Source organism: Phyllobates terribilis, unplaced genomic scaffold (genome assembly GCF_046119375.1).
Source record: "Phyllobates terribilis strain yellow unplaced genomic scaffold, ASM4611937v1 Scaffold_7__3_contigs__length_470593459, whole genome shotgun sequence".
NCBI classification, from domain to species: Eukaryota; Metazoa; Chordata; class Amphibia; order Anura; family Dendrobatidae; genus Phyllobates; species Phyllobates terribilis.
In genome coordinates, this window is record NW_027362767.1 from 143,387,106 (window position 1) to 143,413,717 (window position 26,612).

Sequence of the window (26,612 nt, forward strand, 5' to 3'; positions counted from 1 at the left end):
AGTAAACTACATACACTGTCAGGTGAGCGACATTACACTGATTAAAATGATACCTTGGTTGATGAGATCCGTCCTCCTATTTTACCTAGCCCCGCACTACTAGATGCATTATGTAAAATAGGAGGCAGGTCAGTGAAGGCACAGTGAGCTGTCATAAGAGCATACAGATGAATAAGTTAACAAAGCACCAGATAGAGTGCCCCCCACAGGCTGCTCCGGAGCACGAGCATATCATTATCTCCAAACTGAAAGTAAAGATTACACAAGAACCACAGGACGGATTTCATCAACCAAGGTATCATTTTATTCAGTGTAATGTCGCCCACCTGACAGTGTATGTAGTTTACTGAGAACAATCCCGCTGACAGGTGCGCTTTAAATTATCTCTAAACCCCTAAAACCAGTATATGTGCATCCAGATATGCTCTTTTGTGCTGGGCTACTCACAACATTCACCATTTTGAGATATTCTCTTCATATCTGCTAGCTAGACCTGGAGCTAATGTGAGGGGCGATGGGTGGTAGTCATGGCAAGGGGCAGCTGTTCTCCCGCACTCTGACACCCCACAAATAAATGAGAAAGTCCTGTCTTTCGTGCGGGCTGTTCTCTTGAGGGCCACATCTGGTCCACGGTCCCAGTCTTAGCCACACAGTTCACACCAGACACTTGATTGGTTTCCAACAATCCAACTTTACTTAAAAGATCCAGTTCAGTGTCAGTCATGGACACAGTAAAACATGTTACAGTGGTAACAGATTCTGACGCTTGCATGATCCCTTTTTCTCCTGGCATTTCTTGCCCCTGGGATATTTTGCACGGCTCCGCAGCCTCCCGCACCGCTGACCTAACTTCTGTCTATGAATCCCCGTCTGTTATTCCCCTCGGGAACAAAAGCAATGCTGGCTCCTCCATACTTTTTCCAGGCCATAGGCCTCATATGTTAAGGGATATTTCACTGAAATTGGTCGCTGTCATTCTCATTATGCTGCCTTCTTTTCCTTTCATTTTCCTGGTTTCCCGAGTGACTTTCAACACATTGACCCTGAACTCCTCCTGTTTTGTTAATTATCTTAATTTAAACAGAACTATCTCCAACTCCATCTACATCCCTCTTCATCTCTGACTGACTAACAGGAAAACCGTTACTCTTCTCTGGCCCAAACCCCTCCCACTTTTAACTGGACCAATCACCAGCTGTCTCCTTTGGTTGCTGGGTAAACGTCACCCTTCACCACTTAACTGCAGTCACTACCATGTAACAGCATGCACTGAACTTCCTGTGTCTAATGTGCCCCCAGCTAAATCTTCCCCCTTTCTAAGTTGATCTCTAGACTTTCCCTATAAACTATACATGAATAACATCATACATTAATCACAATACGATAATGCCTATGAAACTCTATGCAGATACACATAGCATAACAGTCACAAATCACACATTTTAAACAAACTCAGTTTCGAGAGGGAGAGGCATGACAGCCCCTGTCACACCCTAACATTAATGCACCAAGATGGCAGACAGTCGTGAGCCACAATTCATGGGACCGCAAACCACATGTGGCTCCAGAGCTACAGGTTGGGGACTCCTGCTCTAAAGAGTACAATATAAACTTATCACACTCACCCACAAAGCTCTCCACAGTGCTGCACCACCCCACATCTTCTCCTTCATCTGTCTACCACCCAACCTGTGCTCCGCTAATGATCTAAGACCAACATCCTCTATAATCCAAACCTCATACTCCCATCTCCAAGACTTCCCTCTTGCTGCGCCAGTTCTATAGAATGCTCTACCCCAGACAGACAATCTGGTTAATTCCCAGTTGCCATAGTTTTAAACTTGCTCTAAGAACTCATTTCTTTGGACTGACCTATTACCTCACCTCACTAATCCAACCATTGCTTGTTCTCTCTTCCTAACATCTGATCTCACTGCCTCCATGCACTTAATAGCACTTTGATAGCACTTATTTGTACTTACTGATAATGGCTGATGCCAGGTTCATACAGTTATTTGAAGACCCCTATTTATTATACTCATGGCTTCACCATACAGCACTTTTTGATTTTTTTGTATCACCCCAATATGCCATCATATTCTGCAGTGTTTTACATGCATTATTACCACAGTCCCCATAGGGAATCTATATTGTGAGCTTCTTTCTGTATATCTTTGAAGTGTGGGAGGAAACCGGAGAACCTGGAGAAAACCCACACAAACACAGGGAAAACACCCAAATCCCTGCAGATGTTGTCCTTGGTGGGATTGGAACCAGAAACCCAACACTGCAAAGCTAACTACTGAGCCACCGTGTTGCCCCATCAGAGCCCCGTTAACGCTTTTTCTTGATAACTGGAAAGCAGTGAAAGTTCAGGTGAAGAGGTTCACTCAGTTGTGAGTCAACCTCTTCACCTAGTTGTTGCATAGATGGTAGTTGTGGCATAAACTCGGCCTAACAAGGGCAAGTATATCATGGAGAGTTGTTTGCAACACACAATCTATTAAATAAGGAAAGATTTGTTGCAGATCCCCGACACAATGTTACCTCTGTGATGAAGTTCCGCCAGGACAGCGTCCAGGCTGGGGGAACCAAGTTTCTTCCGTAACACGTAGAGACTGACCCACAATCCGATCACGGATTCTCTTCCTCTGAGATGAAGATCATGTAGTAAAGTCTGAGCCAAGGTTTTTCTATCCTTTTCTAGACTCGTGTATTTCTAGAACACAAGAAAGATTGTCCATAACTATTCTTAGATACTAAGGACAATATTTGGCAAGAGCTGTAAAGACAACAATCTGCATAAAATCAGTCCCAATACAAAACCAAGTTTGGTTCTGGAAGTTAATGGTCTCTTGTATATAATAATTAATAACTCTAAGTCCGGGGTCACACCACCTTATTTTCTCTCATCTGAGAGAATTGGGCCTATTATGCTGATCACAATTTAATCCCATTGTGATCCGACGATTTTCTCAGATGAGGAGAAGATTGAAAAAATACATCTCCATCCTCTCCATTCTGTGATGCCACGGTTATTGGACTGCACTCAGATGTCATCCGAGTGCAATCCGATGTTTTCCACGCCGCACTCGTTGACTTGCATGGCCGAGTGTGATGGGATCAAATTGAGCATGCTGTGATTTTTTTCCTGGGACAGACTCTGTCCGACGAAAAAATAAAATCGTATATTTGCACAGCCACATAGAATAACATTGGTCCGAATACGATCCGATGTTTTGTTGGATCGCACTCGGAAAATACAATCGTCTGCCCGAGCCTTTAAAGCGGTGGACCACATTTAAAAAGTATACAGTTGTTTGTGTACCTAAAGAAAATGTAAAAGTAACATATTTGTAATGACAAAGCTCCAACAATGCACCAGTTTTTCTATTGTTACTGCCACCTAAATTTCCAGTATTTATCAAACACAGGAGACCATTTCTGGGTCAGTAAGTGCCGTGTGTGAAGGGGGCTGGCTGATTTCAATAGACAAGCCAGCCCCTCATGTCACTCACGGTCCTGATGGATGGCCATTAACAGCGGCTGATCAGCGGACTAATACCAGGACATGTTGGGGGGCCAATGGGATTAGGTTACCACTCGCCAGTCAAGCTATTGTATTGGTATACTACACTAGTTTGCTCCATGTTTAGTCTATTGTTTAACCCTTGAATACCCCTCCGGATTTGGTTTATGCTTGAACTCCTGGATTTGAACTAGTTTTCTCCAAAGTTATTGGTTCCGATATTGATATATATTAGTTATTGGTTTTTGATTTCCTTTGTTTAATAATAAATTTGGAGATGCTAGATAAAGGGATTCATGCACAATGGCTGAATGAAGTAATAGTTTACTGAGATGATAATGAAAATGACATGCAAAAGAATATGTTTATAATGAGTAGACAGAAAAAGGTGTATACACGATCAAGCATACAGGACATGAAAAGAAGCAAAACATCAAACAAGTCAGTAACAATAAACCGGTATTACACTCGGCCTCCACATCTGGGGGACCTGAGATTAAACTTTCCATGTCACATTTCCAATTAGACTTCATCTCTTCGTGTAACCACTATCTTTTATACCCTTGAAATTTTATGATGCACCTTGTGCTGTTGAGATCCACACTTTGGAGTCTCAGGAATCAAAAGGTTAAAATCAGAGTTGAAAATAAGAATATCAAAGTGAAAGACTCAAACTGCAATTCAATGAATCCTTTACAATATATCACTCAATCAATTCACTGGCCAGCACCAAGTTGATGAATGCAACCCAAGGGCCCCTGCGGTAAAGGCAACACCCCTAAATAGGTGTGAAAAGTGAATAAAGTTAATACCTTGACTTACGAGTTAATTTGTTCTGTGACTGAGCTCTTTGCTAGCGTATCAAATTCAATTTTACCATTAAAATGAATTGAAATACTATTAATCCATTTCAGCCCTCCAAAAACCGGACCAATTTTTTTTGTTAGGTTTTTTCAAATAAGAAAAATTAACTTTATTAATAACAAATACAGTAATGTACAGTATGAAAAACTATTAAATGTGTAAAACTATTGTACTGTACTTTTTTTTTATTTTTTTATTTATTTTGTATTTATTTATTTTATTTTTAATAACTTCACTTAATCATCTTCACATATAAATATAGAAAATATTGAACCTTAAAGCTAACACTCCAAAGAGTCAGAAAGTGCACATAATATTGGAGTGTACTATATCTTGCTGCACATGTGAAATAGCATACAGTACTGCACAGAAAAAATAGCAGAAGCATAAAGCAAAAAATAACCATTATCCTATGTACAACCCCATTTTAAATGCATGCAACATGCAGTTCTAAAAATAGAGTGCACCCCAGGAAAATGATTCACAAGAAAAGGTCAAAAGTGCAACACCAACAACAGAGATGCTGCACGGCAGGATAACCACGTAGTGAGTTTCCTAAGCTTGCTCACTCTTAACTCAGATTTGGCATCATGAAATAATCGACAGAGCGACGGCTCGTATCTTGGAAAACTCGTAAGTAGAGGCACTCGTTAGTCAAGGTATTACTGTACTAGAAGTCCTTGGGACCTGATAAGCAGAGATGCCTATTTGGGTTGATGGATTTCTGATACCAGGATACTGATTCGGCATGAGATAAAAAAACGCAGCATGCTCCGGAATTTAGATCACATGTAACCATTCAAATCTGTGTGTGCGTGTGAAATATCAGACTGCACTCGGATGTCATTCGAGTGCAATCCGATTACTGTGGACAGAGATAATGAAGAAGATAAAGAAATGTAGTTATCCGTCTTCTCCGCCCTTGTGATACGATTCTCTCATGAGAGATAATCAGATCACACTAAGGTGACACTCGGCTCAAACTCTGTCATTAGCATAATCAGCCTGATTCTCTCACATGAGAGAACATACTTTTGTGTGACCTCGGCCTAAAATAGTGAACAGCTGTAGGCATGGACATTACATTAGTTGACATTAGTTGACTAAAATCATGAAAACTAATGAGTGAATCTGGCAAGATCAAAAAAAAGGTTGAATTAGTCTTTAAAATCACTCCCTCCAAATGAATAGATCTCAAGCGAAGAGGCATGTCATCAGTTTCAGTGAAGATTAGTCAGTGGCAGAAGAAGGGGGTGAGTACGGTAAGTCAATAGGGGACCAGGCGTGATGCTGCAGCACCAGATAAGATGAGGCACGTTGAGAGTAATGATTTTTTTTTTATCCTCATCGAAGACCTAAAATACTGAAAAAAAGAATAATAGGATTCCTAGCAATACCAAGTATTTTTGTGAACTTTCAAGGAAATTCAATTAGTCTTGAACCGATTCACTCATCATTAATGAAAATCTTAAAGTGTCATTTTTATGATATCACATTTTTATAATATGTGATAGGGCATAAAATGCTCTGCAGATCGTACAGATCGGTGGGGGGACTGGATGCTGAGACCCCCCAACAGTTTTCTCAGAACAGTTGTCAGATGTGCGCTCATCAGGATGGAGTGTTCTGATCCTGCTTGAGTGCGCTCAGAGCGCTGCACAGGTTCAGTAGACAGTCTAACATTAATATTTTGACATTGTGATGAAATATATTTCACTGTCTTGGAGTAATTTAACCACAGGTGCCAAAACAATTCCTGCAGAATCTAGTTCAGTCCAGGCCCCCGAAGAATCCCGCGCAAAACGAGCGTCGGGGCTTAGAGGTGCACATTCCTGTCATGGGTAAGGAGTTTCCACTTTATAGATATGCTTCTATATACAATCTTACTTATAGTACTTGTATTCACTATATACCTTATTTCTAACACTTTGTCACACTAGTGGAATATACATTGTGTTGAACCCATGTACTTTTTTCCAGCATGCTTTTTTATTGGTCATTTAATGCTTAGTTGATTAATTGCTTACTGTCGATACCAATATACTTTGATGTACTTCTATCTCTTTAAACCCTAATTGAGAACTTAACACATAACAGTAAATCACAAGTAAACAAAAACTGAAATGTCACCATTAAAGTATATTTTCTAACCTCAACATCAAGGATATTTCGGGAATGCAGCTCATCCAAGAGAGAATTACATTTCAAGTTCTCCACAATGTGAAACAGATCGTCCTGGAAATATTGATGTATCATCCTCACTGCATGGTGTTCATACTGGCAGAGCTGCCGGTGAAACTGCCGGGTCTCGTCATTATCATCTAGGAAATAAAGAAGACATGAAAAATAAAAGCTGTCTCCCTATAAGAGGGGCAAGAACTTTCTCTGAAACAGCTGTCTAAATGAGCGTCTCTTTCTTTTGAAGGAGTCTCTGTTTGGCTTAGATCATTAGTTGTAAAGGTTGTGAATCATTCGAGCATTGGGCCTTGGGACTAGGGGTAGGCACCGGCCTAGGGCTCAATCTCTTTGGGGGTACTTTGGGGGAAAGAAGTGACATTGCTGAATGCATTCGGCCACCCAGTGAATTCCCCCATTCACAGGCATTCAGCACAGTTACGGCGGGAGCGCAGGCACACAGAGGCCCCTGTCTCCGCCTGTGCCCCGACCATCACTCCGTTCCTGCACTTAATTGTATTCGCGTCTGTCAGATGTCGGTGCTGCCTGGGGCAGGAGCAGAGGAGCTGTAATCAGCCCCCTGCTCCTCCGGGAAAACCTGCAGAACGCAGGTCACTTCCGAACTGTGCACTAAAGGAGACGGCGCGATGCAGTGACATCATTGCATCAATCAGCACTGGATGGGAGCCTGAATTAGATGAATATAAGCTTTTTTTAATTTTTCTTATTAGTTTGTGAATGAATGGGGGACATAGCAAAAGAACTGGCTGTGGGGCTGACTATAGGGACCTACATGGGGCTAGCTGTGGGGATCTATGTGGGGCTAGCTGTAGGGACCTACGTGGGGCTAGCCGTAGGGACCTACGTGGGGCTAGCTGTGGGTCAATACGTGGGTCTGCCTGTGGGGTCCTACGTGGGTCTGGCTGTGGGGACAAACATGGGGCTGGCTGTGGGGACCTATGTGGGGCTTGCTGGGACATTATACCTGGGCTGTGGGGACATCATACTCTATAGGATATGCGAGGAGGCATTGTACTGTATAGGGGGCTGTGGGTGACATTATACTGGGGACTGTTGAGACATATTGTATTGGGGGCTGCTGTGACCATACTGTATAGGGGGCTGTTAAGAACATTATACTGTATATGGGGCTGTGGTGGACATCATATCGTATATTGGGGTCTCTGGTGGACATCATGGTGTATTTTGGGGGGCTGTTGTGAATATCATACTGTATGGGCGGCTGTGGTGTCCATCATACCATGTAGGGGGACACTTTAAGGAAGGAGTACAGTTTGGAGAGGACAACGTGGTGGGCAGCATGAGGGCATAATGTGAAAAGGGGGCACAGAATGGATATAAAGACTGGGCAGCGTGAAATGGGGGCACAATATGGAGAGAGGTTAGCATGGCAGAGAACAGTGTGGCGATATAGAGAGTGTAAGGGAAAACAGTGGAGAGGGCACAGCCATGGTATAGGCCATGATTCATAAAGGCTGACGGTGTGGTGGCTATAGCTGATAATGGCAAACAGTGGAGTGGTTATAGAACTTTAGGGCGGACAGTGTGGAGGCTAAACACCATAGGAGGCTTATTTATGGCATAGTATGGACAGATGTTTTTACGCAAAGGGCATTTTAGTAACATTCTTATTTTAAAAGACACCTTGTTGGGATATGCTGCAGAAGAGTGGAGAAGAAAAAGTCGGCAAAGAAGAGCTGTGGATGGGAAAAGTCAACTTGGCGCCTGGACAAGAAGGAGACGGAAAGAAAGAAATTGACTTTATCGGAGAAGATGTTACTAGTGATGAGCGAGCACTAAAATGCTCAAGTGTTCGGTTTTCGAATCGAGCAGGTCGTATGCTCGGACGGGCTCGACTCGAATACCGAGTATAATGGAAGACAATGGGAAACTCAAGCATTTTTCCTGAAGGCCCTAACTGGAGGGCTGGGGAGGCAGCAAAATCACTGAAACAGCGCTCAAATGGAATGGGAACAGGACAGGGAAGATGCCTGGATGCATCTCTGACTCCCAGGTCGCAGCTGGGAACAATGAGTATTACTGAAGAAAAGAGGGAAAAGGAAAATCCAGCTTCCAAAATAACAAAGTTTATTGAGATAAATCCACGCAGTTTAAAATTTCCATGTTGTATCGTGGAATCTCACATAGAAAAAATCGCAACGCATTTCGAACACAGTCCTGTGTTCTTTGTCAAAGCTAACATGCATCTGACATACTATGGTACTATACCCAATAGTGGCCAATGAAATCAGTAGACCAAGTCACATGATAGCATGTCCAAGATGCATAATTAGTGTGAGCCAATCACATACAATGGAGAAATATATAAAACCAATATACAAAGAAGACAGACAAATATTGTGACAACATACAGTACAGACCAAAAGTTTGGACACACCTTCTCATTTAAAGATTTTTCTGTATTTTCATGACTTTGAAAATTGTACATTCACACTGAAGGCATCAAAACTATGAATTAACACATGTGGAATTATATACTTAACAAAAAAGTGTGAAACAACTGAAAATATGTCTTATATTCTAGGTTCTTCACAGTAGCCACCTTTTGCTTTGATGACTGCTTTGCACACTCTTGGCATTCTCTTGATGAACGTCAAGAGGTAGTCACCGGAAATGGTCTTCCAACAATCTTGAAGGAGTTCCCAGAGATGCTTAGCACTTGTTTGCCCTTTTGCCTTCACTCTGCGGTCCAGCTCACCTCAAACCATCTCGATTGGGTTCAGGTCTGGTGACTGTGGAGGCCAGGTCATCTGGCGTAGCACCCCATCACTCTCCTTCTTGGTCAAATAGCCCTTACACAGCCTGGAGGTGTGTTTGGGGTCATTGTCCTGTTGAAAAATAAATGATGGTCCAACAAAACGCAAACCGGATGGAATAGCATGCCGCTGCAAGATGCTGTGGTAGCCATGCTGGTTCAGTATGCCTTCAGTTTTGAATAAATCCCCAACAGTGTCACCAGCAAAGCACCCCCACACCATCACACCTCCTCCTCCATGCATCACGGTGGGAACCAGGCATGTAGAGTTCATCCGTTCACCTTTTCTGCGTCGCACAAAGACACGGTGGTTGGAACCAAAGATCTCAAATTTGGACTCATTAGACCAAAGCACAGATTTCCACTGGTCTAATGTCCATTCCTTGTGTTCTTTAGCCCAAAAAAAGTCTCTTCTGCTTGTTGCCTGTTCTTAGCAGTGGTTTCCTAGCAGCTATTTTACCATGAAGGCCTGCTGCACAAAGTCTCCTCTTAACAGTTGTTGAAGAGATGTGTCTGCTGCTAGAACTCTGTGTGGCATTGACCTGGTCTCTAATCTGAGCTGCTGTTAACCTGCGATTTCTGAGGCTGGTGACTCGGATAAACTTATCCTCAGAAGCAGAGGTGACTCTTGGTCTTCCTTTCCTGGGGCGGTCCTCATGTGAGCCAGTTTCTTTGTAGCGCTTGATGGTTTTTGCAACTGCACTTGGGGACACATTCAAAGTTTGCCAAATTTTTCGCACTGACTGGCCTTCATTTCTTAAAGTAATGATGGCCACTCGTTTTTCTTTACTTAGCTGCTTTTTTCTTGCCATAATACAAAGTCTAACAGTCTATTCAGTAGGACTATCAGTTGTGTATTCACCTGACTTCTGCACAACACAACTGATGGTCCCATCCCCATTTAAAAGGCAAGAAATCCCACTTATTAAACCTGACAGGGCACACCTGTGAGGTGAAAACCATTTCCGGTGACTACCTCTTGAAGCTCATCAAGAGAATGCCAAGAGTGTGCAAAGCAGTCATCAAAGCAAAAGGTGGCTACTTTGAAGAACCTAGAATATAAGACATATTTTCAGTTGTTTCACATTTTTTTGTTAAGTATATAATTCCACATGTGTTAATTCATAGTTTTGATGACTTCAGTGTGAATGTACAATTTTCATAGTCATGAAAATACAGAAAAATCTTTAAATGAGAAGGTGTGTCCAAACTTTTGGTCTGTACTGTATATTGCATAGAATATATAAAATTAATTAACAAAGACAAAATATAACATCAATAATGGAACATAATTTCACGACGTGCATTAAGACCATCTGGGAAGAGGGATCCAAGATTATAAATCCAGAACGCCTCCCTGGTAAGTAAACGGCGTCTGGAATCACCTCTTCGATGTGCAGGCTTAACTCTTTCAATACCAACAACCCGCAAGTAACTTGAGGATCTTTGATGGCATTCACTAAAATGTCTAGAAGCATGTGAGATATTACGATTAGCACTAGAAAGAGAAGATATATCAGTTAAATGTTCTGAAATACGAACTTTACGTTTTCTTGTGGTACATCCGACATACATGAGGTCACAAATTTTACATAAGATCACATAGATTACATTGGAACTGTTACAATTTATATAATCTTTAATTTTAAAAGTTTGTGTGTGATTATAATTTTGGAATTCTTTGGTTGATGATGTATGTTTACATGTACGACATCTATTTTGGCCACAAATATAAAAGCCAGAGCAATTTAACCAAGTGCTAGATTTTGTGTTAGAAGAGAAAAGGGAGGGCGATACAATATAGTGGTACCTCTCCTTGCTACTACAGAACAATTTGAATGTAAAATTTTGGATAAAGTTGCATCCTCATATTAAATGGATATATGTTTAAAGAAAATTGATTTGATAGCATTAAACTATATTGCAATGATAGAGCCAATCTGTTAGATTTATTTCCAGAACCTTTGATATCGTGTGTTTTAAGATTCCGATGTCTTTTGTTCTCAATTATGTGACTGTAAGGCAATAAACAGTGCCTATATGCCTCTAATCCAAAACAATCATTCCTCCACCAGTTTTGCCTACACTGAATGCAGGTAACAGCGGTTTTAATAGAGAAAGGACAGTATGTAGCCCTGAAAAGGACTTTTGTTTTAATGGTGCAGCAGTGGTCTACAAGTACTGCAATTGCAATTAAATTCTGCATATATGCCTGCTCTAATCTAAGCTCTCTCTCCTACATCAAATAACCCCGAACTGCTTCCAGAGGACAGTGTGCCGAGCATTGCATAACCGGGTCTTGTCTTATCTAAGACTCAATGATGCGATGTGGCCGGCCAATCACAGTAATGTCAGTAGCCAATTTGGCTACGGCATTACTGTGTATGGCAGGCAATCCCCGCATGTTTATTGGCTATCTATCAGCTGCGATATATGCCCAGTGGGGACTCGAGAATGGCGTACGAGCACCAGCGATACTCGATCGAGTAACGAGCGTACCCGAGGCACCCCGATGCTCGATCGAGTATCGAGTAGTGGCAAACACACTCACTCATCACTAGATTTCACCTATAAGGTAACTGGATGTACATCTTTACTTGTTGATACTGACTACATCTCATCAGTACTGTGGTCACTGTATGGTCCGCAGTCTGATAAAGACTAATAATAACTCCTAGCATCCCTTTGCCATTGTTAAGGACATATGGGGAGATGTAAAAATCACTGACTGCGGTGGAATCCCCAATTAAAAATTTACTTTTATTTTCACTAGATAAAGTGCTCCTATATCCACTGTACCAAAATTTCAGTCTATGCAGCCCGCACCTTTATGTGCCAGACTAAGATACTAACATATAAACTTCTCATGTGTACATAATCATCCAAATGAGCATTGTTCTTGATCAAATACTGGATCTGATTTCTAGTGGGATGAGATCACTTAATTATTTAAAATGATCCCAGTAAATATATCTTCCTCCCACCTCTAAACGTTTCCACAATGTAAGAGTGATGGAATTCTTTCATATTGCACTTTACACTCAGATATTAATAAAGGAAATCAATTCCATCGCTTACCGATAGATGCTACTGCTCACGCTAGGGCACCAAAATACCTTGTCCCGGCCCTGCTTATATCAAAATGGTCTAAAAATTGTCTTTGTTGCCTGAAGTAACCAATCAGAGGACAGTTTAATTTTTAACAGCTTTGTGATTGGTTGCAATAAAGACAGTTTTACTGTTAGACAGTTTTCAGAATTCTGCCCCAATGATTTATAGGGTGTCTAACTACAACAGGTGAACAAATAAAGTAGCACACTGTAACACTGAGTATATAGATATGAAATATGAATAGCATAACTGCTGTAGAAAATAGAAATAAATGAAAACATTTTTGAAATTTTTTTAAATAATATTACATATTAATTTTAATATTTACATGCGCTAAAAAAAAAAATTCTAAATTTTTTTCATTTATTTCTATTTTCTACAGCAGTTATGTTATTCGTATTTCATATCTATATACTCAGTGTTACAGTGTGCTACTTTATTTGTTCATTATATATGGAGGTAGCTGCTCTTAGTAAGCACCTGTTCACACCTATTTTTTGTAGTGGAAGTGCCGTCATTTTCTTTGTAACTACAACAGGTGACACCGCAGAGACAACTTGTGATCTTTTGGAGAGAGTGGTTAAGTCTTGGAGAACAGCACTTCTCCAACTGTGAGGCATACGCATACACCTCACCAGAAAATGAGGTGACGTAAGACTTTCCAAAGCTAAGATTTCAGAGCAGTTAGTCTTACACGCACTCCTCTAGGTTCTTTGGAATCCTGGGGGAACCGTTACTCAGGACGACCATAGGCTGCAGCTTCTCTCCGGCACACGATAGATTCAGTTGCTGACCAGACACATCTTACAAGAGTCTTTTTTCAGTTTAACAGTGGAATTTAATCTGAAGCACGGCCAGTACAATTCAGGGATACTACAGCAACAATCTTCATTACAGTGCAGTCTGAGTTTCTTGAGCAACCGGCTCCAGTAACAATACAGTAGCATCTTCACAAGGCACAGTATTACAGTCTCTTCAGTAGCATAATTCAGCACAGATTGGATCTCTTAGCAGCACACTTCTATGCATACACAACCACAGGCTTTTCCTTCACAAGGACACAATAGTACACGGCATTATTTATCCTGCATGGGAATGGAAGGGGGGAGGGTTTGATGAGGGAGATGATCCCTGTGTCACAATTCCTTCCAGTCCTTATCTTCCTGCCTGATAATACACTGCACTGTTAGTTCAGGGAGTTTATCTGACCTGTGTTTAGTTTCTCTCCTGATCTGAAACCTGTTCAGTTGCCTTCTGTCAGATCCAGATAACACACCACCACCATTCTCTTTGGCTTCAGCCAGACTGTAAACAACTTCCCCACAATCCCCTTGGGGCTCTGCTAAAACACTAACCAAAACAATTTTTACCATATTAAGAAAGTCATCTAGAGTAGTCATATAGTAGTTAATTGTATATAATATTTTATTAACACAGCAAGCAAAAACAATTAAAAATATACTGCCCTAAAAAAATCCCAATTAAAGCCAATAGGCAGTGTGGTCTACAACCAATCTTATGACATACAGGTAAGTATATATACCAATAAATCGGTGAACATTATTGTATAAAGTTCAAATTGCCATATTATAAATACACATAATGAATAGGTTTCTAGGACTAGTTAGACACTGATTTAGGCAGTACATAATTAATCACAAGAATACAGACCATATGCCATAGTGATAGCCCCACACTGCCCAGCTACCCTACGTGCGTTTCGCATGTTTGCTTCCTCCCGAGGAAGAAAACACGCGAAACGCATGTAGGGGTGCTGGGCAGTGTGGGGCTATCACTATGGCATATGGTCTGTATTCTTGTAGTAAGAAAACCAATTTCTATTTTATAATGTGTACCCCTGTCAGAACAATATCTGCACCAAAGAATTAATTTCAATAGAGTACAACTATTATAATGGTGACTGACACCTCTTCCACTACAGCCAACCCAGCAGATGGAGACCCAACCAGGAGTGTTCACATTTCCCTAAAGTAGGACCTAACACCAATGAAGTGGCATCTATTTCACTAGAGTAGAAGTAGTATAATGGGGACCAACACTTCTTCCACTACAGCCAACCCAGAAGATGAAGACCCAACAAGGAGTGGTCACATTTTCCTAAATTAGGACCTGACACCACCGAAGTGGCATCAATTTTAGTAGAGTAGAACTAGTATAATGGGGACCAACAACTCTTCCACTACAGCCAACCCAGCAGATAGAGACCCAATCAGGAGTCTTCAAATTTTAAAAATTAGGGCCTGACACCATCATTTCCGTGGCCAACAGATTGGAGATGAGGAGATGGTGGATTTCAATCTCTTAGCTTTGTTATGTGTAGAAGGAAACACTCTTTTACATGACCACAACTATGGGACCGAGGTTTGGCTGCTGTGCTGAGAGAGGTCGGAGTATGGTGAATTGGACAAACTGCTGGACCTTGAGCGAGGTGCAGACGGAGATGTTACAATGGATTGATAAAGTTGTGGTGAGCTCGTTCTCTGAGATCGGTCAAAACCAGCAGGCATGTACGATTCTGTTACAGCAGACTGTAAAGAACCGGAGGTTCTGTCTGCAGTCGGAGACCTGCGTGACAATACTTGGCACGGTAACAGAGGAGGAGGAAGAAGCAGCAGATGCGGTTCATGGAACGGCTGATGGTTGTTGAGGTCCGCTGGTCTGCATTTTATCGCAGTGAGATTGCCAGAGTAATGCATGTTGATTGCGCATGTGAAGGTTCATGCATGTAGTAGTCAAATTATTGTACTTTTTCCCTCTACTTTTTTCATGCAAAGTTGCCAGATAACGTGAGGTGGCTCATCCGTTGCGGTGACAAAAAAAGTCCCAGGCTAAACAACCCTTGCCCCCCCTGCAAGCTGCAGACCCGCGACCGGTGCTGGTCACTGCCACAGTTGTGTCTAAGGATGCAGTGCTTGTCACGGTTGCATCATTTCGTGTCTGTGTAAGGTGCCCCAGCAAGGTAGTCGTGGGTGAGCTGTGGCCCCAGCTCACTTTGGCACCCTACAGACAGGGTGTGTCCTCCCTCTGATGTGCTGCAGTGTATGTGGTACTTTCCACTTACTTCAGACCAGCCGGTCGCATCTGTCTCCAGGCATTTCTCTTCCGGAACCAGGGCAGCAATAAATTCAGAGGACACAAGGTTCATAACCATAACTGGGACTTTACTTGGGAAAGAGGAATATGTACAATATTTACAGGCAGATATAATGGATAAGGCCCACCGGGTTGTCATCTTTCTCACAGGTACTTGATACAACTTCAGCCCTGGTTCCCTTTTTAAGTGAAGCATCTCTGTTGCCTTATTCTCTAGCCCTAGAGAATCTTCCTCACCAATGACAGTATATCGGGATCCTAGTTCTCCCCACATCTTAGGTTTGAGCCCTGACTTCTTCTGCAGCCTGCAGACAGAATGTGCCCCCGGGTCCTCAATGACTCTTTTGATTTTCCCAAGCTAAGGGGACTCTTGTGGAGGGATTCTTCTCTCTGGTGATCCGCTGTCTGAGATAGGGGGCCCATGTCTGCCTTAGCAGCCAGTATACGGATCCTGTCTGGCCTGTCCCAGGCAATATATGTTACGTTCACGCCCGGACTAACTGGCGTGAGCGTGGTTAGTGATCCCACTGGACCATGAACCGAGGAGTGCCTGGAGGGGCGTAACTAAGTATCAGCTCGGTCCGTCCAAGGTCACACGGCGGCTCAGTCGACTCCGTGAACCAGGGAGGAACCGAGCAGAGGGACCAGGTGCTACTCCAGGTCAGACCCCGGTCACAGCTGTTGACCCACACCGGGGAATGCAGGAACAGGCAGGTTAGGCTGGCATACAGACAGGTGTGTACTGGCAGGCACGGGTAGTTGTAGCATTGGCGTCTCTGACCCCTGCCAGGCAGAGACACCGTCCCTCTCACCGCCGCGCTCTCCGCCCGGCGTCCTTCAGCGCTCCTCTTCCTGCTTCTGCCGGCGCACGCAGCTTCCCGGGCACTGTGCTTAGGGCGCGCGCGCGTTCCCTCCCTCTTAAAGGGGCTGTGCGCGCCGCCCTGAGGAGTCCCCGGCCAATTGCTGGAGGTCCTCCCATATTTAAAGCACCTCCTCCAATACGGAGGTGCCCGAGCAATAGTTGATGCACAGTGTACTTACCTCTGCTTCAGCCCTCAGGTCCCGCTGCTAGCCTGACTACTAGTCCAGTCCGCCAGCCTGACTACTCTCCAGCCCGACAGTCTGTCTTCCGTTCAGTCCGCCAATCTGTCTATGGGTTTTGCCCGCCTGCTTACCTGGAAGCACCTGCCTGTCACTTGCCGTTACCACCTGACATCCTACCTAGAGGCTCCTGCCTGTCACTTGCCGTGACCACCTGTCAGCCTACCTGGAGGCTCCTGCCTGTCACTTGCTATGACCACCTGACAGCCTACCTAGAGGCTCCCGCCTGTCACTTGCCTTGACCACCTGACAGCCTACCTAGAGGCTCCTGCCTGTCACTTGCCGTGACCACCTGTCAGCCTACCTGGAGGCTCCTGCCTGTCACTTGCCGTGACCACCTGACAGCCTACCTAGAGGCTCCCACCTGTCACTTGCCGTGACCACCTGTCAGCCTACCTGGAGACTCTTTCCCGTCACTTACCGTGACCACCTGACAGCCTACCTAGAGGCTCCCACCTGTCGCCTGCTGTCTCTGCCTGTTCATCTACCAGGATCTCTCGTCAGCCTGCCTGCTGTGCCCATCTGCAGTATCGGTCAGTCCCAGCCATCTGACCCGTGGGAGTCACCTGCTCTCTTACAAGGTCGTCCCCAGAGTAGCACCTGGTCCCTCTGCTCGGTCCCTCCCTGGTCACGGAGTCGATAGCCGCCGTACGACCTAGGTCGGTCCGAGCTGATACTTAGTTACGCCCCTCTGGGTCCCTCCTTGCACCGCAACACAGAGGTTCCACCATCCAGATCCATAACAGTTTGCTTGGGCCATGGAACCCGGTGGCCTCCAGACCCCCGCATTCTCCGACCTGCACCAGGAGGTCTTACGTCAGAGAGTTCAACAGGAGTCGGTCCTGTCCTTTCTACGGTCTGTTAACGCTCGCCTAGGCGCATTATCTGACCCGTCTGTGTCCATCTCTGGCCCAGCGGCGCCTGCTCCTGCGGCACCGCAACCCAGTCCTATTATGGCATCCGGCTATGGACCCCGGCTCTCGGCACCTCCACGTTTTGCTGGCGACCCCGCTTTAGCTCGGGGTTTCATAAACCAGTGCACTCTGCACTTTGAACTCTTGGCATACCAGTTCATCTCCGACCGGGCCAAGGTGGCATTCATCATGTCCCATCTCACTGGAGAAGCACTGGCCTGGCTAAATCCCCTGTGGGAGATCCTCGCTGCTTTCCGGAGAGTCTTCGATGAACCAGGACGAAAATCCTCTACTGCCTCCTCTCTGCTATGTCTCCACCTAGGGAGTCTCACCGTGGGCCAATATGCCATACGCTTCCGTACCCTCGCTTCTGAGCTTGCCTGGGACAACGAGGCCCTGGTGTCCATCTTTTGGGAGGGCCTTTCTGGTTGGATTAAGGACGAGTTAGCCGGCCGGGACATTCCTACCACCTTGGATGACCTGGTGTCACTAGCAACACGGATTGACATTCGTTTCCTAGAACGTGCTAAAGAGACTACCCGGGAGCGAAGATTTCCTCGTCTTGCTCCGGTTTTCCAGAAACTAGCTTCCCAATCAGCGACTCCTCGGGCACGCTCGCCCGAATCTATGCAGATCGACCAGACCAAGATGTTCAAATCTCGCCAAGAGACACGCCAAGCCGAGGGGAGCTGTTTCTACTGTGGTAGTAAGGAGCACCTGATCTGCCCGGTGAAGCCGGGAAACTCCAGTGTCTAGGACCGCTCGGAGAGGTCATCCTAGGCAAAAGTAAACCCTCTCCTTCCCTGACTTTGTCTGTCTCCATCTCCTGGGGAGAGAACCGCTACTTTGAAATTGCACACCTAGATTCCGGAGCTGCTGGGACCCTAATTTCCCAGTCCCTGGTAGAGAAATATCACATTCCCACCAAACCTCTGGCTGAACCATTGGCAGTCGCCTCCGTGGATGGAAGACTTCTCCCGGTGACCATCCTGCTCGTCACAGAACCTATAACCCTGCAGGTGGGAATGCTGCACTCTGAGAGGATCTCCTACCATGTGCTTTCCGGTCTCTCTCACTCCCTATTGCTAGGTCTACCCTGGCTTCAGAAACATGAACCTGTGCTGAATTGGCAATCCGGTGAAGTTCCCCGTTGGGGGCAGGATTGCCATAAGACCTGCCTGGTCCCGGTCCGCCCGCTTCGTCCTCCACCCACCCCGGCTAATCTACCCGGTTTACCGGCACCTTATTGGTCCTATGCAGATGTCTTTGACAAAAAGGAAGCAGAGACACTGCCGCCTCATAGGCCATATGATTGCCCGATCGACCTGGTACCCGGAGCCACTCCACCCCGTGGGCGTATTTACCCATTGTCGTCGGCCGAAACCCGGGCCATGTCGGAGTACATTGAGGAGAATCTGGCTAGGGGATTCATCAGGAAATCTACCTCCCTGGCTGAAGCCAGATTCTTCTTCGTCAAGAAGAAGGATGGCTCGCTACGCCCCTGTATTGACTATAGAGGACTCAATCAAATCACGGTCAAAAACAAATACCCCCTGCCGCTCATCTCCGAGTTGTTTGACCGCCTTAAGGGCACCAGGATATTTTCCAAGCTGGATCTACGTGGGACGTATAACCTGGTCCGGATCCGTCAAGGAGACGAGTGGTAGACGGCATTCAATACCCGGGATGGTCACTATGAATACCGTGTGATGCCCTTCGGTCTCTGCAATGCTCCCGCCGTCTTCCAAGAATTAGTCAATGACATCTTCCGTGACCTTCTATATTCCTGCGTGGTGGTGTGCCTGGACGACATCTTGGTCTTCTCTCCGGACCTTCCCACACACCGGAGGGATGTTCGTCAGGTCCTGCTTAGGCTCAGGCAGAATCACCTCTATGCCAAATTTGAGAAGTGCCTCTTCGAGCAGACCTCCTTTCCGTTCCTGGGCTATATTATCTCCCAGACAGGTCTACGAATGGACCCCAAGAAGCTCTCTGCCGTCTTAAAGTGGCCCCGTCTGGAGAGGTTGAAGACGATTCAGCGATTCCTGGGCTTCGCCAACTACTACCGTCTCTTCATCCCGCACTTCTCTTCCCGGACTGCTCCCATCTCTGCGCTTACCCGTAAGGGAGCAAATCCCAAGGTATCCCCCCCGGAGCTGAGGAGGCCTTCCTTTCCTTAAAGCAAGCCTTCTCCTCTACCCCAGTGCTGCACCGTCCGGACTGCAACAAAAAGTTCTTCCTGGAGGTTGATGCTTCCTCCTCCGGAGCCGGAGCGGTGCTCACCCAAAAATCTTCATCCGGGAGAATGGTAACCTGCGGCTTCTTCTCCAAACTCTTCTCCTCGTCTAAGTGCATCTACTTCATAGGAGACCGAGAACTGCTAGCCATCAAATTGGCACTGGAGGAGTGGCATTACCTGCTTGAAGGGGCTCTATACCCAGTGATCATCTATACTGATCACAAAAACCTTGCATATCTCCAGAATGCCCAAAGACTCAATCCGCGTCAGGCCCGGTGGTCTTTGTTCTTCGCTCGCTTCGACTTTATCCTACATTTCCGCCCGGCGGACAAGAATGTTAAAGCTGACGCCTTGTCCCGATCCTTCCTGTCCTCCGATCTCGAGGAGGAGCCTATGCACATCATCGACCCCTCCAAAGTGATGAGTATGGAACCCTTAGATCTGACTCGTCTCCCACCCGGTAAGACATTTGTAGCGGTTCCAGATCGGGAGAAGATTCTTCACTGTGGTCATTCATCTAAACTAGCCGGCCATGCCGGTCAGAAGAAACCTTTCCTGCTCATTACCCGGCATTACTGGTGGCCTACCCTGCGCAAGGATGTGGTAGACTTCGTCTCGGCCTGTTCATCTTGTGCCCGCAACAAAGTTCCCAGACATCTTCCAGCCGATCACCTTCTGCCTCTTCCCGTACCTGCTGCCCCTTGGCAACACATTGCTATGGACTTTATTACAGATCTCCCTGTTTTTGCCGGCTGTACAGTCATTTGGGTGGTCGCCGACCGCTTTTCTAAAATGGCCCACTTCATCCCTCTGCCTGGTCTCCCGTCTGCATCAGAGCTGGCTAAGAACTTCTTCCTTCACATCTTCCGTCTCCATGGCCTACCCCTCCACATTGTTTCGGATCGAGGGGTTCAATTCACCTGACACTTCTGGAGAGCTACGTGTAAACTGTTGGATGTCACCCTGGATTTCTCCTCCGCTTACCATCCACAGTCCAATGGCCAAGTGGAGCGTATCAACCAGATCCTTACCAGCTACCTCAGGCACTTTGTTAATGCTCACCATACCGATTGGGTGGACCTCCTACCATGGGCCGAATTCTCCTACAACAACCATGAGAGCGAATCGACTTCCAAGTCCCCGTTCTTTGTAGTCTATGGTCAACATCCCCGGATTCCGTTTCCCGTCTCCGCTTCTGTGGACAACCCTGCCGCGGAGTCTCTGGTCAGCGAATTTTCCACCATTTGTGAAAATACTAGGTCCTCACTTCTTCAGTCCTCCGAGCGGATGAAGAGATATGCTGACAAGAGACGTCTGGATCCGCTTCAATTCCGTCCGGGAGACAAGGTTTGGCTCTCCTCCAAACATGTTCGGCTCAAAATACCCTCCTAAAAGTTGGGTCCTCGGTTCATCGGTCCATTTGAAGTCCTCAAACAAATCAACCCAGTGGCCTACAAGTTAAAACTCCCGGCCACCTTACGGATTCCCAACTCCTTCTACGTATCTCTCCTCAAACCAGTTGTGTTTAATTCTTTTTCCAACAGTCCAGGTACTCCCCCTGCTCCGGTTTCCGCTGAGGACGTTTTTGAGGTAGAGAACATTCTGGCCACCAAGAGGGTAAGAGGAAAAACCTTTTTTCTGGTGGATTGGAAGGGGTTTGGCCCAGAGGAGAGAACTTGGGAACCCAGGGAGAACATTCATGCCCCGCTTCTCTTGAAAAATTTCTTTCTGGCCTAAAAAAGAGGCGGCGTAAATGGGGGGTACTGTAGCATCGGCGTCTCTGCCCCCTACCAGGCAGAGACGCCGTTCCTCTCACAGCCACGCTCTGCGCCCGGCGTCCTCCAGCGCTCCTCTTCCTGCTTCTGCCGGCGAGCGCAGCTTCCCGGGCACTGGGATTAGGGCGCGCGCGCGTGTTCCCTCCCTCTTAAAGGGGCCGCGCGCACCGCCCTGAGGAGTCCCCGGACAATTGCCGGAGGTCCTCCCATATTTAGAGCACCTCCTCCAATATGGAGGTGCCCGAGCAATAGTTGATGCACAGTGTACTTACCTCAGATTCAGCCCTCAGGTCCCGCTGCTAGCCTGACTACTAGTCCAGTCCGCCAGCCTGACTACTCTCCAGCCCGACAGTCTGTCTTCCGTTCAGTCCGCCAGTCTGTCTATGGGCTTTGCCCGCCTGCTTACCTGGAAGCACCTGCCTATCACTTGCAGTGAACACCTGACAGCCTACCTAGAGGCTCCTGCCTGTCACTTGCCGTGACCACCTGTCAGCCTACCTGGAGGCTCCTGCCTGTCACTTGCCATGACCACCTGACAGCCTACCTAGAGGCTCCCGCCTGTCACTTGCCTTGACCACCTGACAGCCTACCTAGAGGCTCCTGCCTGTCACTTGCCATGACCACCTGACAGCCTACCTAGAGGCTCCCGCCTGTCACTTGCCGTGACCACCTGTCAGCCTACCTGGAGGCTCCTTCCCATCACTTACCGTGACCACCTGACAGCCTACCTAGAGGCTCCCGCCTGTCGCCTGCTGTCTCTGCCTGTTCGTCTACCCGGATCTCTCATCAGCCTGCCTGCTGTGCCCATCTGCAGTATCGGTCAGTCCCAGCCATCTGACCCGTGGGAGTCACCTGCTCTCTTACAAGGTCGTCCCCAGAGTAGCACCTGGTCCCTCTGCTCGGTCCCTCCCTGGTCACGTAGTCGATAGCCGCCGTACAACCTAGGTCGGTCCGAGTTCATACTTAGTTACGCCCCTCTGGGTCCCTCCTTGCACCGCAGCACAGAGGTTCCACCATCCGGATCCGTAACACTGGTATGCAGACAGGTGGGTATTGGCAGGCACGGCTGGCATGCAGACAGGTGGGCACTGGCAGGCACGGCTGGCATGCAGACAGGCGGGTACTGGCAGGTAGGAACGCAGGCAGGATAGGGACCAGTACAGACTGGGACACAGGAACGGAGCCGCAGGTGCGGTGGACAGCAGAGCAGAGCAAAACCGCCAATGCGGTGAACAAGCAGAGCAGAGCGAAACAGCTGGTGCGGTGCACAAGCAGAGCGGAACCGCAGGTGCGGTGAACAAGCAGAGCAGAGGGGAACCGCAGGTGAGGTGAACAAGCAGAGCAGAGCGGAACCGCAGATGTGGTGAACAAGCAGAGCAAAGCAGAACCGCAGGTGCGGTGAACAAGCAGAGCAGAGCGGAACCGCAGGTGCAGTGAACAAGCAGAGCAGAACAGAGCAGAAGGTGCAGGCAGACAGGTCAGGGCTCTGTTCACATGGAACAGACTGGAAAATACAGGAAGATAGTTAGATCACAGGAGGTAGATACGGAGGCAGGGAAACGGGACAAGCAGAACCAGATACACGCAAGGTACTTACAATGAAGTAGCGAGTGGACACAAAACTCATAAACAGAAGTACAGAGACAACGAGTTGGAGTTAGGTGCAGGTTCAGACACTGCAGGAAAAGGGAAGGTTGGGACATAGAGACAAACAGGTAACGGGCTAGGACACTGTTCAGACAGGAACTGAACCAGGAACAAGATACAGGAACGAGCCTGGGAACTCAGCCCCCAGGGTGGCGGAAACAGACTAGAAGTCACAGATACAGGCAACAGGCCAGGGTATACAGCCCCCAGGGTGGCAGAACAGACAAGATACAGGACAGAACCTGGCAACTCAGTTGCACAGAACACACTGAATGAAAGTGTTGCTCAGGCACCCCCTACTGGGTGGAGGGGGTTTAAGTATCCAGTGACTCAGAGCAATAGGCTGGGGAGGCATTAGGAGTGCGCACACAGTAACTATAAGAATCAGGCAGTAGCTGCGCCGCCGCCCTAAGCAATCAGACAAGAGACACAGCAGGTACTGGAGCAAAGTGTGCAGCCTGGATTGATAGGTAAGATGGCGGTCTTGCATGGTGGGAGGTGGTAAGCCATGCCAGCACGCTGCCAGGGATGTTACACTACACAACACTGAACACTCACTTCCTGATTCTGGAACCTACCCAGAGATTTTCCTAATGTGCCCACCATCTATGGGCTGTCATCACACAATTAACCCCTTCACTGTCCTTCATGTCTGCAATACTACTGGCAGACTTAACCTGTCATCTGCACCCGGGACAGTGGTATCTTGTGGCTGATTACCAATACTACAGCCCACGAGGAAACACATCAGGGACAGAGCATTTATTCACATCCTGTGGCCAACCATAGCACTGGATTCCCGTTTACTCTACTGGGCTGGATTATCACAGCTAACCCCTTAACTGGACCTAACTGCAGTCCAGAGAGATCTAACCGTCGGGAACATACTCTTTAACCTTTTTGATGCCAGAGGGAAGCTACTTCTTTGCACCTTACTACTTCTGCATCTAAGGACGCAACGTAACCTCCTCATTTTCCTCCTCTTTCACATCTTCAGATGAGCTACTCAGCTGCGTGCCTCTGGGTTCAAACCAAGTGGGATCTACAGCCTCATCATCATCCAATGTGTTATCCCATTCCTTGCCCTGAGAGTTACCCTCCTCTGCTTCTTGCCCTGACAGCACAGTACAGTCAGCGTGACCCTCAGGTATCTGAGTCTCATCAGGATCACCCCCCGAGGGGTTAACGTTTGGTGACGAGGGTTGCTCGGACCCTACTTTTTTTTCCCCCTGTATGGAGAACAATATTTGCACCAAAGAATTTTAAGCTGAGATGTGGCCTGCTTTATATACCACGGTAGTAATAAAACCAATTTTGAGTTCATCATGTCTGTGTATTTCACTAGAGTATAAATATTATAATGGGGACCGACACTTTTTACACTACAGCCAACCCAACCCAGCAGATGGAGACACAATCAGGAGTGTTCACATTTAAAAAAATTAGAGCCTAACACCACCAAAGTGGCATCAATTTCAGTACAACAGAAGTAGTATAATAGAGACCAAAACCTCTTCCACGACAGCCTACCAAGCAGATGGAGACACAATCAGGAGTGTTCACATTTAAAAAAATTAGGGCATAAAACCACCAAAGTGGCATCAATTTCAGTAGAGTAGAAGTAGTATAATGGAGACCAAAACCTCTTCCACTACAGCCAACCCAGCAGATGGAGACACAATCAGGAGTGTTCACATTTAAAAAAAATTACGACCTAACACCACCAAAGTGGCATCAATTTCACCAGAGTAGAAGTAGTATAATGGAGACCAAAACCTCTTCTACTAGAGCCAACCCAGCAGATGAAGACACAATCAGGAGTGTTCACATTTCCAAAAATTTGTGTTAACACCTGCAGCAGCAAGAGCAGGCACAGATGCCACGCTAAAGATATCACAGACTGCAATTACGCGAGATCAATGCAGCACACGAAAACTACAACATCGCCAAATATGTGCAGTCAGCAATTGGGGTGCAAAAGTCCTCGGAGAGCCATGTCTTGTTCATCTTGATTAAAGTTAGGCGGTCTATACTTTCAGGGGACAACTGGCCGCGCTTATCCATCAGGACACCACCTGCAGCGCTGAAGATACGTTCTGAGAGAACGCTGGCTGACGGGCATGATAAAACCTCCAAGCCGTGACAGGCAAGCTCAGGCCACTCTTCCATTTTTGAAGACCAAAATGTAAAAGGGTCCAAACCCTCTCTGATGGTATCGATATTGAGCTCTAGATACTCCTGAACCATCCTCTACAGTCGTTCACCACGTGTCAGACTTGTACTCTGTTGTGCTTGTGCACAAACTGGTCTAAAAAAATGTGTGAAAGGACTCACAGAAATTGATTCTGCCACTTACACTGCTGCTGCTAATATTTTGGCATTGATGAATTGATGTGCCAGAGGTTGAAAGTCTTCAGCTGCGATGCACACTGTGTGCCTCACTGCTGTCTTGGGGAAAACTTCTCTTAAGGTTGTGCAAAAGCTTGTTTCGATACTCCAGCATTTGCGGATCCCTTTCCAGGGCGAGAAGCATCTGGCAAAATTTGCTCTTATAACATGGATCTAAAAGAGAGGCAACCCAGTAGTCAGCACTATTTCGAATCATAACTATACGGGGATCATGTTGCAGATACTGCAGCAAAAAGGCACTCATATGTCGGGCTCTTCCATGAGGTCTAAGCCCATGCTGTGTTGGTGGCTGGGTAACACTGATGCTTGTTTCCTCCGTCCCCTCCTGCCAACCACGAACAACAGAGAAGGGATGATTATCCTCTTTATCTTCTGACTGTTGCTCTCCCATCACCTCTTCCTCCTTCATTTGTTCCTCGGCTCTTGCACCTTCACTAGCAGTTTGTCTGGTATCACAAACCCCCCCTCGATCGCAGTAATCCAACCTCCCTTGGCATCCACCTGTGTGACGACAGTCTGGAACTTTGAGATATTGTTATCCCTTCCACATCCTCCTCTTCTGGGACCACCACCTCCTGCCGCAGGCTATTCAAAGTCTGCTTCAGCATGTAGATGACCAGAATAGTGAAGCTGATGATGGCATCGTCAGCACTATCCATCTTAGTCGTCATTTCAAAACTATGCAGAAGGGTGCAGAGGTCCTCAATCTTTGCCCACTCCGTAAATATGTGATATGCCCCACCTCCATACTGCGTTGGCCCAGGCTATACGACATGACATACTGCATCAGGGTTCGTTGCTGCTGCCACACAGTCCCTGCAACATGTGCAGAGTGGATTTCCACCATGTCGACACATCGCATATCAACCTGTTAACTGGCATGGACAAAAACCTCTTGTGACGATACAGCTTATAATCTTAATCAGCCAGACGATTA

The 26,612-nt window shown here is 46.4% G+C and overlaps 1 protein-coding gene across 6 annotated transcripts in view; it reads right to left on the reverse strand.

The window, feature by feature from the left end:
• Positions 1-26,612, reverse strand: part of LOC141153994 (NACHT, LRR and PYD domains-containing protein 3-like) — a 250,139-nt gene that overhangs the window by 159,016 nt on the left and 64,511 nt on the right. For all 6 annotated transcript variants that reach the window (XM_073639358.1, XM_073639359.1, XM_073639355.1 and 3 more), the window contains exons 3-4: positions 6,545-6,714; positions 2,548-2,719 (exon numbers count right to left, since the gene is read on the reverse strand). In XM_073639358.1, the coding sequence (XP_073495459.1) occupies positions 2,548-2,719; positions 6,545-6,714 (342 nt within the window). The remainder of the gene's footprint in view (positions 1-2,547; positions 2,720-6,544; positions 6,715-26,612) is intronic.